The 11,185-nt window shown below is 45.0% G+C and overlaps 3 protein-coding genes across 3 annotated transcripts; 2 read left to right on the top strand and 1 right to left on the bottom strand.

Annotated features, from left to right (window-relative positions):
- Positions 1–1,106: 1,106 nt before the first annotated feature.
- LOC115760673 (scoloptoxin SSD976) lies at positions 1,107–2,227 on the top strand. Its single transcript, XM_030702140.1, has 4 exons — positions 1,107–1,250; positions 1,316–1,465; positions 1,529–1,773; positions 1,843–2,227. Exons 1-4 carry the CDS (start codon positions 1,107–1,109, stop codon positions 2,093–2,095), a joined length of 792 nt encoding a protein of 263 aa, XP_030558000.1. The 3' UTR covers positions 2,096–2,227.
- Positions 2,228–3,679: 1,452 nt separating this feature from the next.
- LOC115760980 (venom allergen 5) lies at positions 3,680–4,907 on the top strand. Its single transcript, XM_030702583.1, has 4 exons — positions 3,680–3,737; positions 3,963–4,140; positions 4,197–4,591; positions 4,646–4,907. Exons 2-4 carry the CDS (start codon positions 4,009–4,011, stop codon positions 4,905–4,907), a joined length of 789 nt encoding a protein of 262 aa, XP_030558443.1. The 5' UTR covers positions 3,680–3,737; positions 3,963–4,008.
- A 2,280-nt stretch (positions 4,908–7,187) lies between these two features.
- Positions 7,188–11,093, bottom strand: LOC115760904 (protein PTHB1). The gene is made up of 9 exons (XM_030702471.1): positions 10,785–11,093; positions 10,252–10,725; positions 10,057–10,190; positions 9,335–10,002; positions 9,009–9,274; positions 8,716–8,950; positions 8,491–8,657; positions 7,859–7,988; positions 7,188–7,796 (listed from the first exon to the last, which is right to left on the bottom strand). Exons 1-9 carry the CDS (start codon positions 11,036–11,038, stop codon positions 7,248–7,250), a joined length of 2,877 nt encoding a protein of 958 aa, XP_030558331.1. The 5' UTR covers positions 11,039–11,093; the 3' UTR covers positions 7,188–7,247.
- Positions 11,094–11,185: the final 92 nt, after the last annotated feature.

The following is an 11,185-nucleotide window of genomic DNA, read 5'->3' on the forward strand; positions in this document are numbered from 1 at the left end:
CGACAAAAACAAAAAAAAAAGAAATAAAAAATAAAGGCTTAGCTCGTGGCTATCAAATAACGTTCAATGGACTTATCCTCTAATATTTGTAGCGTATAAATACAATTTGTATAAATATTTAACACAACGCTAGCCGAATTTGTATGCTCTGTCGGCAAGAATTGGGATTGAAGCCTAAGATGACGCTGACGGGAGTGAAGCTTGCTTAATTCTCGTGTTCCTGGTCATTCCCTCAAATTAATATTTATGTTTATTTATTAACATTGTTTTGTATAAACTTGTTCTTGGTCGTTTTATCTTAAACGTGTTAGAAAGGCTTGGTTCACAGAACGAAATGGCAAGAGAAATAGAAGTAGAATAAATACACTCGGAAAAACAGTTGAGAAAGTTATGATTTAAACAAGCTATTAAATCTACCCGAATGTGTGACAATATTTTTAACAAAATGTTGTACTTAAAATATTATTTATAGAATGTTTCCAACAGTAACTAAATCAGAAATTGGCTAAACTCATATTCAAAAAGAATTTACTTAAATTTCTTCAGCACATTTAAAGGTATAAAAGTTGTTTTTTTTTGCATTTTCCTTCTAATTCAAATTCACAAGGAACGTTTATGATTGTCTCATAAAGTTAACTTTGGATTTTTAAAGGAAAACTCTTTAAATTGCATTCTTGCAACACTTGGAAGCAATTTTAAGATTGTTTCATTTCTGATTAAGACCGAGGCCTGTCATGCTTCGAACATCTTTCTCTGAGTGTATTAATACAAATAAATATATAGTATATCTAAGAGTTAAGTTAACTAACTTAGCACACACGTAAAGCTTGGCTGACTGATTCTCAGATTCTCGTCTCTGGCTCGGAGTCTGTCTGTCTGGTCAGCGCTATTCATTCGGACAGAAACATTCAATAAAGACGGCCACGCGAATTGGCCAGACTCTCATTGAAAGCGTTAGGTTCAAGCAATTCCTACACCCAAACGGTTCACAAATCAATTTGAATTAGCTTCAACAGCTATCAATATTAATTTTCAATTTGTCGTCATATAAATTCGTGTATTATTTAAATCAAAATTTAAACGCGTTGCGCTCGTTTTTGTGCAAAATGTCAGCATTTATAACCTCAATAATCTGCTTGGCTGTACTCCAGTTGTTCCTGCTCCACCTGGCCGCAGGCAAACAGTTCAGCTGGTGTGATCCCGATCTGTGTGGTGCGGGCGTCAAGCACATCGCCTGTCGCAACAATGGCGTAAGGGTCAAATTATAAACCCATTCTCTATCTGTTAATTGAACTGTCTTTTCGTTTGACTGCAGCATTTTCACAGACGCTGCCAGCCCGACTCCTTTGAGGTGGACATCTCTCGGCATAAGTCGTACTTTGTGCACGGTCACAACAAACGCCGCAATTTTGTGGCGTTGGGCAAGCTGCCCGGTTATTATCCCGCTGCACGCATGACCACCATGGTAAGCTTGGCATGCAGGGGCATCTTCTTGCTCAGATTGACTGATTCCACAATTCCAACTTAGGTCTGGGATGACGAGCTGCAGTATTTATCCTCGCTGAATGTGCGCACCTGCATCTTGGATCACGATGATTGTCATAATACGTATAGCTTTGCCAATTCGGGCCAGAATCTGTGCGCCATTTGGCGTGATCGCAATCCCCATGTCAATGTGACCAGCCTCATTGAGGAGTCGTTGGGACTGTGGTTCAACGAGTACGACTTGATCGATAGCAGCTACATTAACAGATTTCGTGTCACACAATATTTGTAAGTATAATACTCTAGTAATCGAAATATAAATTAAATATATTTCTATTACTTTTGCTATTCCCTTAGCGAGGACTATGGTCATTTTGCGGAAATGGTTGTGGATCGTAACTCGCGCATTGGCTGCTCCATATTGCGTTTCACACGTCCCGATTATCCCTATGTGTACATCTATAATGTGGTCTGCAATTATGCATCTATCTACGCATTGGATGCGCCCGTATATGAAGTTGGACGACCCGCGTCCCGCTGTCAGACCGGCAAAAATCCATTCTATCCGGGTCTGTGCTCGACACGAGAGCAATATAATCCGAACTACTGAACGATCCGGTGTAGTGCATAGATATAATGCTCAGGTATAGAACTGCCAGGAACTTAGAGATCACTGTCGTCTGTATTGTATTTTACATAAGATCGTAGCTTAGTTGTAGTTGTAGTCTTTGTTTACCAATAAATAACACCTCAGAATATTAACCATAAATTTATTGACATAATACACCCACTCGACAACTTTTGGCCCAACATCAGCGTATGTCATTTTATAATAATAATATTTATAATTAGTAAATGATTTGTTGTAAAACTGCCTGCTAGTTAAATACACTCCAAACTGCCGGTGAGTATTTAAATTTTGTTTTAACGAGCTTAACCAAATAATGCCAAAATTAATGAGCGACGCCTAGCCATGCGAATGCTCGACTAAAATATACCCTAACCAGACTTGAATTAAGTAAATGATCTGAACATCTTGTTCGTAGGTAAATAAATAAAAATAAAATTAGTGCTTTTTACTGTCCATCATATGTTCGGCAGCCGGATATACCCGGTTCGTTTGTAAGTTCGGGTATTAAACAGAAGTTTGGGTCCAGGTTAGACAGGTTAACATTTGATAGCACAGCACTTTCGTTTGTTGTGCCCAGGCCAACAAAGTGCCGAAAGCTCATAAAACTCTTGTTCAAATATGCAAATATTTGATTCGCTTTTATGCTTTTATCCGGCCTGCAAAACAGCTGCTAATCTGTTGAGTTCGACAAAGAAGAATATAAAAACCCGTATTGGGCAGCTCAAACAATTCAAGCTTGTTGGATGCACACAGGGCCTGTAATGTCACTGAACCAAGTGGCAAGCAACACCCACATTGGGGCAACCTTCTTAGATGTCAGATCTTCTACATGAACCTCATTCAACTTTGTTTGAGTCAAGTTAATGGTTTGCTTTTCTCAGAAGAGTTGAGTTGAATGTACTCTAATGTTTACTTTTTTTTTTGAGATTACATGCTTTAAACACTATGCTGAACTGCAATTTGAACTTACTTGGCTACCAACTTGTCAAATAAGAGTAGTAAGGCTTTTAACCCAGACTTACCGCAGTTCCCGCCAGTTTGTGTTTGGCCAACTCGCGGCTAAGACGCTTCGGTTTGATTTTCTGGATTTGCACTTGACACGCGCTTTGGCGGCATAACGAAGGATTAAATTGCACTTTAATAACACACAATTATACACACTTTGACTAAACTAAATCACTTTCATTTGAATAAAACCAAAATAAAAAAACAAAGGCTTTGCACGCGTCGATCATCATCCTAGCAGCTGATAACTGCAATTCGATAACAATGTTAAGCGTGGTGAATTTATCGTTAAGGTGGATTCTCAGTAGCTTTCAAATAAGACATTGATGCTTATTGCCAATCGCTTTGATATTTTCGATATTTTCAAGCAGTTGGCAATGCGGGACACGGCTTTTGTACCATTTAAGGAGCTGCCAACTATTTTGAGAGTTTCCCTTTAAAGTCCTTGCCTATATTTATTAACGCTCCAGCTGAAGATGTACATACATATATATCTGGAGATATATAAGTTATTTAATTATTAACAAATACAATAAAATATAGCTGAGATGGTCATAAAAGTTCAACAAACTGAATGTAAGCCAATTGTCAAGCCGATCGCAATATGCAGGTTGCGGTTAGTTGAATTTCTGTACGTGTTGTGACGTCACTTCGCACATTTTGACCGTTAATGTGTATGCATTTGTAATTTGTAAAAGGCAGCGTGACCTGCCTTAATCGACGCATCGACTTGGGTTTGGGGCAACTGCACCTGACGGCTGCTTATTACAAATGGACGCTCGAAATATCCAAAAATAAAATTTGATTTCGGTTCATTTTCATATAAATATTTCGCTGCCAGCTGCCAGAATTTGCATTTCCAATACATTTACTGCAGCGGCCAGAACATGACACTGAGATCTTATTTGGGATGCATCTGCCTGCTGAGCCTGACAACGTTTGTGGCCAGCACGGAGTCCTGGTGCGATGAACAGCTGTGTGCCGCGGGCACCACTCACGTGGCCTGCAACAATACTGGCGTAAGTTTTGACCTGGCTCAACAGCAGCAACCTCCACTCACTGAGATTCTCTGCAGGAATTCCATGAGAGATGCGCGCCAGATGCGGTCATGATCAATTTGCAGCCACATCGCGACTTTATCCTGACCGAGCACAACAAGCGGAGGAATTTTATAGCCGCGGGCCTTCTGCCCGGCTACTATCCGGCAGCGCGCATGGCCACAATGATCTGGGACGAGGAACTCGAATATTTGGCCACCTTGAACTTGAAGACGTGCCATCTGGAGCACGACGATTGCAACAACTCGTATCGCTTTCGCAATGTCGGTCAGAATCTGTGCGGTGTGGACCGGCAACGGAATATGCCATTAAATGTGCGGGGCATTGTGGAGAACTCGATGGGTCTCTGGTTTGGCGAGTATCCACTCATCGACAGCAGCTACATAACCTCCTTTCGTGTGGCCAGGCATCTGTAAGTCAATCCCTGTTCTACTTTAATATCGCAACTAACCGATCTGCTTCCCAGGGATAAATATGGTCACTTTGCGGAGACTGTGGTCGATCGCAACACGCACGTCGGCTGTGCCATGATGCGATTCACGAATCCCCAATACCCGTTCCTCTACATCTACAACATGGCCTGCAACTATGCCAGCACCTATGCCGTGGGAGTGCATGTCTACAAGGTGGGTGAACCTGCCTCGGAGTGTGAAACAGGTGCGAATCCCAAGTACCCAGCGTTGTGCTCGCTCAAAGAGCAATATAATCCCAATTACAATGATTACTGATTAAATTGATTACCAAAGATATAAATACTTTGATTTGATTTGAGGTGCTTTCTTCCGGTTGAATCCCTCTGTCAGCCTTTTCTCATTTCTCCACTTTTTTATTTGTTTATGCACGTTTCCGTCCAAAGAATGAAGCTGTTAATTGCCAGCCAAATTGACTTAATGCTAATGAACAATCCCCTATATGTATTATATTTAAATATCATTTAAATCGCGCGCGACAAAAGCTGTGAAAAGTTCGCACTCGCACAGTGGGACAAAACATCGTGTTCAGTTGATGGAATTATGGGCTTCACCCCGAGAGGCTCGATCTCAAACACAAGTCGACCATAATTTATAGGGCTTAAAATCAATGTTTACGATATTTGTTAACAGCCTAATTAAGCATTAAAAAGCGCTCGCCTGATTTATGGACGATCAATATAATAAACACCTTTTAAAAAAAAATCATATGTTATCTGAATAACTGTTATCTGAATAATTGGTCTGAACCAATTTTGTGAAATTAAGGTTAGCCGAAAACTATTTCATTTAACAACAACATCAGATTACATTTAAAATATGTGATATCCCATTCTCTCAACTTTCTTATAGTACTTTATATGTGCACAAATTTCACGTGACCCTTAGTACTTCACGGTATTTATCCCTAACAAGCTGTTGCTCTGCATGTGATTGACCTTTACTCGAGAATGTAATTAAATAAAAAAAAAGGTGCCTCGAGATTAAGGTATCTCTCATCTCGGGCCACCCAAGCATCAGGTTAAACGCAGCAAAATTAGTTACCCGCTGAGCTCATTAATGTCGCAATTTCTCACTCAATTCATGTACAGGTTACAAATTATCCGAGATCTGAGCACACACGTCGCCTGTCAGGAGCCGCTTTTCTCTGTTTCATGGAAGTAAAACATAAAGGAGTTCAGTCCAGAAATATGTCACATTTATCCCAGTTTACCCTATGGCTTATAGATTGCAACAGGCAATAGGAGAAGAGAATGAATGGCATATATCTTCCCAATATCAAACTTTGAGCCTTGTAACCTTGATCTGGATCAGGACTAAAAATTACTTCCTGCCCTAAGGATCCCTCGTTTTATCGGGCCCCTGGTTAAAAGTAAAAAAAAATTGGAATTTCCGAATTCGCACAGGTTCAGTTCAAACCCAGATTGTAGCGTTGTCTTGAATCATGCCTATGACAGCTACATATAAGCTTAGGCTAACCCGTCCAATTTCAACTTATTATCTACCTAATGGAATGCATCACAGCACAAACATAATGCACTCGGCGCAGCCAGGCAGCAGGCGAAGGGAGGGACCTACTCCTGCTGGGCTCGTGGATGTCGACATTTCTCACTCAATTGCGGCCAATTTACGAGGCATTGTTGAGCCTGCGGCTGGTTAAACTGAACACTCCATATAAGTTACAGCTTCATGTGTGGGATTTGGATTTCGAGGCACAGACACAGGCACAGGCCACAGACCACAGCTGACAGGGGATCAAAGCCCACACGATGCATGCCAGACGCAGCGTCTGGCTGTCTGACAGAGTCTGGCCAGGCGGACTGCAGCTGGGCCTGGAACAATGCGTGTGTAAGCGTGCAGCTATATCTCTGACTTTTATCGTGTTTTATCTGCGCAGCGATGCATCATAAACGAGTCCACACACACGCCCACATGACCAGAGCCTGCTCTGCCACCAGACCAAATCCAGTTCTATTGCCAGCCGGAACCTTCGATAAGACCGCAGCAAATAACTGCTCAATGTTAGTTCTTGCATATATTTTGCAACAAATGTCCGATAGAGAAATCGTTCAATATATTATACTAGTTATTGCATTCAGCAATTTAATTTACATTTTTGTAGCTTCATTTAATGCATGCCATCTTCTGAAGAACCCTGTTGAGATTTGGGTGGAATCGCCGTTGCCAGTCAAATGGTGCTGTAAGTCAGCAGCCCATTTCCACGATCCTGAGCTTTCCTGCATATAGAATACTCTATTCTTGTATTCTCAAGGTAATAAGCCAATGCAAGTCTCTGTTTACAGCCCAAATCAGCCTGGTTGTGTCAATCAGCGCTCCATCCTCGACGCTCTAGAGCTTTTGGGAACATAGAACACACTTCATAGTTCACACTTCTCCCCTTTCTCCCTCTAAAATTTAATCGACGCATCAGCTGAAGTAAGTCTATTTATCTTGTTACCAATGTAGGGGACAAGTAAAAACCAATTTCCTTCTGTGTAGAAAACACGAATATATTCTTAGATAGTTTTCACATATATATATATATATATTTAAGACGTATCTACTTGAATTAGAACGAATTAGATGTGTGCGTAGAGGCTACCACCAAATACCCAAATCGCTGAACAGTTCCTCAGTGGTGGGCAGCTCGAAATCCTCGTTGACCCACTCGGAGCGTTTGCCTTGCTTTTGCTGCTGCTCGCCTCCGGCAGCGTCTGCGGGCCCATAGTCCTTGCAGTAGCCCATGTCGCGCAAGTCGTCCTCATCGTACTCCTCCTCCTCGTCCTCCACAGCCTCCAGTGAGGTGCCCAAATGGGTCTTTCCAGCGCGTGCCACTGGTGCCATGCTGTCGCCCAACATACGCTGCATGTTGCCAATCTCGTTTAGCGGCTGTGCAGACGGCACCTGTTCGACCTGTTGATCCGTGGTTGCCGTTTGCTTGGTCGCCTGCTCATCCGTCGAGGATGTGGCCAAGCGCACTATGCGGTCGAAGAGCGTCGCGAAATGGCGCCTGAAACGACTGTAGTCGAAGCTGTCCTTGCTGGTGCTGCCATCGAGCAGGCCGTGGGTTGATGTCGACTTGGAGCGCATCAAGGGTCCGAAATGGTGCAGCATATCGATGCCGGGCGCCATCGATTCCTCCCAGATCTATGCACGCACATCTATTCAATTTCTTTCATTTTTCAAAACATGCGTCATTCACTACCCACCAGTTCTGTCCAATCCTCTACAGGCACGCTCAGCACCGAGCTGACAACATTCACCACCCGCTCCTCCAGGTTCAATGCATGTATTATCCATTTGGCTAACGATACGGCGCAGTTGAGGTCGCTGCGCTGCCTGGACACGAGCCGTACACGGGCCGAAACAAAAGTAAACAACTAATTTGTCAATTACCTTTAGGTACACATACACTTAAACACAGTGGCTCAAAGATAAGTTCAGCCAGACGCCAAAATTGATTTAATACATAAAAAACAAGACGGGCAAGAAAGTGCGATAGAAGCGGCGAAACGATCGATGTTTAAAACAAAACGGCAGATATATAAAATAAGAGTCTAAACAAAAAGGTTTAACCTGCATGCAAATAAAAAATATTAAATAAGAAAAATAATTTTTCAATGCCAAATGAGCCAAAACCTTTGATATGATATACATAAATATGATATATAGTATGGGATAATTAGGTGATAAAAATAATAAGTGAAATTAAATACTCTATAAAAAAATCGAATTTCTAATTATATATTTCAGCAACTGTTGGAAAACAGTTCTCAAACACTGTATGCATTCTGCGTGGGTGGGTAATTACTGGTCGATTATTGGTAGGTGTCTACCTTACCTGTGCTCATCCCTCCGTATTTCGAGCAGTTTATCGCCTTCCAGTATCAGGTGGTCGTAGTTCGCCTCGATTTGCATGGTGAGGGCCTCCTTCGGCTCGCTCTCCGACTGTTCCTGTAGCTGACGCTGCAGGCTTTTGAACTGTTGCCATAGCGCCTCCAATTGTTCCTGCAATGTCAAAACATTGGGCTACAAATAACCTGGCTCTCGCCTGGCTCGGACATACCGTTTGCTTGCGTATATTCTGCTGTGTCTCGTGGTGCACATCGGCGCGATGCAGTATGGGTTGGGCGGGTATGAAGGGAGCGGCCATGATGCGCTCCACACAGCGATTGAGTATGCCTCGCTTGGGCTTCTTTTTGTGCATTTTGAGCAGGCTCGCATCGCTGTCCAGTTGCAGGGTGGTGTTCACAATGCGTTCCAGGATCATGGCAAACGTTTCCACACAGTCCGATTGTATTCTGTGCAAAAATATGGCGAGCTACAGTAAAGCCTAGCTAATTGGGATGTGGCGCTTACCTGATCCGATTCGAGTTCTTGGCTGCCACCACGGTTATGAGTTCGGTTAGCTTTTCCAGGCCAGGGCACAGCAGCTGCAGGCCCAGGGCCTGAGCATCGCTATCCGCCTCCAGGAACTCACCAAAGAAGGTGGCCAGCTTGGGCGGCACGTGCTTGCTTTTGATGGTGTAGGTGAGCTTGATGCCCGCCGCCTTCTGTGGCTGACAGCTGCGATAGAACATGGACAGCGGCAGATAAGCGCTTTGTTGCAGCACACGAGGTATGCCCTGATGGAGCCGGAGACAGAGATTAGTCAGAGCAGAAAAGGAGCCTCACATGCTGCTTACCCGCGGGCTAACAAACGAGGCAAAGACCTCGACACGTGTGCTGTGCACATGCAGCAGTTCGGCTATGTAAAAGTCGAGCGTTAGCTCCTGGTTGCTGCCCGCTGGCACATCCGTCAGGCTGAGCGTCTCCTGGCTGCAGCGCACGCCATTGGGCGTTTGTATGACCAGCTGCAGCTCCGCCAGCTCTGCCTTGACTTTCAGCCTGAGCAAACCCTTGGCCGAGGGCAGCTCCTTAACGGCCACATCCGCCGGCACGTCCAAGAGCAGCGTGTCCAAGTCATCGAAAACCTCACGCTGTATACTAAAATGGAGACGCACCTGATCCGCAGCCTGCTGATTGAGCGCGTCCATGTCGCGTATGTCCACCGACTCCTTGATCTCATCCTCCAGCTGCTGCAACTGCTTGTGCGCCTCGGCAAAGCTCAGCTCCTCCATGTTGAGCGGCAGCACCTGGAACTGATACGGTTGGGCGCCCAAATAGCCAACTGTCAGCTGCCCCGTGGCAGTCAGGGTGACAATGCTGCCCGCAAGGCTCTGGACATTGGAGCGCTGTATGGCCACAGGCGCCGGCTGCTGCCACTGGGCCGCCCAAATAATGTTGGCCTCTTCGTAAATGTGCAGCTTTGCGGTGTCCGAGACAATGGCCGTTATGAGACGTGCACCAGGCTCTGCAAATGGAGGATGCAATCATTGGCTTTTCCGGCAGCCAATCTCCCACTTACCCCAGTAGTAGCCCACGACAAAGCTGTAAAAGCATTTGGGCGCATAGTCCAGCTTGAGTATAAAATTGAATTTGCCATTGTCGTCCAGGCAGATGAAGTTGCGCTCGCCCAGAATCATGATGTAGGAGCAACTCCTGCAGATTGTCAACTGTCAACCGGAAACCGAAAACATATTCAATGCCAAATGCAACTTACTCCTTCAGCTGGACTACGCGCATGTCGAGCATGCCCTCGCCAATGCACTGCGACCAGATGGGCTGGTAGCTGCTCTTGGTGACCAGCGAATGAGACAGATCCTGATAGCTGAAGCACTGCAGATGCCAGGTGGCGCTCAAGCGAAAAAAGCAATCGGTGCGCTCACAGTAGACCACCGGAGCGGGCAGACTACGTTGTCCGGGAAAGCGACACTCGTAGCTGATGCCATCCTGTTCGTAGAAGGTGAGCGTACCATCCAAGTGCACCACACAGAAGAACTCTCGGCCCTTGACCTGGCCAAAGTGACCCTGGCACATGGAGAAGGCGACACGCTGAAACTTGTGCTCCGCCAGCTGCTGCAGCTTCAGCTGGGCGCCATAATCGGCCAAGCCACTCAGCGCCTGCACGTTATAGATGACAATCGCATTGGGCAGCAGCACGGCCAGCTGATTGGTGTTCTCGTTGCGCACATTTCTGCGAATTGATTAATGGATAAATCCTCTAGACTTCGCATTGCTGCATAGCTGAAGTACCCGCTAAATTTGCCCGCATAGAGACCTAGTATGGGCGCCGTGAGCTGCGATTCCAGCAGCAGATCCGTGGCCTCAAACGCATTACCATGCGGATAATAAATGCTCAGCTGTCCGGACTGCGAGCCCACAATGATGTAATCCTTCTCCTGCGCCTCCAGCCCGAAACGCGCACACAACAAACTGGCCACATCGTAGTCGCCAACGGTGTCGCCGCACTGCGCTGACCACCAGCTGCACACATTAAACAAGGACATGCTGCGGGCTGACTGGCAACTGATGTGGATGTGGCCATTCGCAATGGTGTTTGTTGTGCCACACACTGTTGCCATGGCGATGCGACAGGTCACAATGAACTAAACTACATTACGTTAGCGTTGAAGCAGTGGGTGAGTCTAACATCT

Source organism: Drosophila novamexicana, unplaced genomic scaffold (genome assembly GCF_003285875.2).
Source record: "Drosophila novamexicana strain 15010-1031.04,08,12 unplaced genomic scaffold, DnovRS2.1 tig00000462-arrow-pilon, whole genome shotgun sequence".
NCBI classification, from domain to species: domain Eukaryota; kingdom Metazoa; phylum Arthropoda; class Insecta; order Diptera; family Drosophilidae; genus Drosophila; species Drosophila novamexicana.

Bases quoted from the DNA above. Each gene is read 5' to 3' on its own strand.
- LOC115760673 (XM_030702140.1), top strand. From the start codon at position 1,107: ATGTCAGCATTTATAACCTCAATAATCTGCTTGGCTGTACTCCAGTTG. The intron at 1,251-1,315 runs GTAAGGGTCAAA...GTTTGACTGCAG, and splicing joins TCGCCTGTCGCAACAATGGC to CATTTTCACAGACGCTGCCA. The intron at 1,466-1,528 runs GTAAGCTTGGCA...ATTCCAACTTAG, and splicing joins CTGCACGCATGACCACCATG to GTCTGGGATGACGAGCTGCA.
- LOC115760980 (XM_030702583.1), top strand. From the start codon at position 4,009: ATGACACTGAGATCTTATTTGGGATGCATCTGCCTGCTGAGCCTGACA. The intron at 4,141-4,196 runs GTAAGTTTTGAC...GATTCTCTGCAG, and splicing joins TGGCCTGCAACAATACTGGC to GAATTCCATGAGAGATGCGC. The intron at 4,592-4,645 runs GTAAGTCAATCC...TCTGCTTCCCAG, and splicing joins TTTCGTGTGGCCAGGCATCT to GGATAAATATGGTCACTTTG.
- LOC115760904 (XM_030702471.1), bottom strand. From the start codon at position 11,038: ATGTCCTTGTTTAATGTGTGCAGCTGGTGGTCAGCGCAGTGCGGCGAC. The intron at 9,275-9,334 runs GTAAGCAGCATG...CGGCTCCATCAG, and splicing joins CCTCGTTTGTTAGCCCGCGG to GGCATACCTCGTGTGCTGCA. The intron at 8,658-8,715 runs GTATGTCCGAGC...TTGACATTGCAG, and splicing joins AGAATATACGCAAGCAAACG to GAACAATTGGAGGCGCTATG.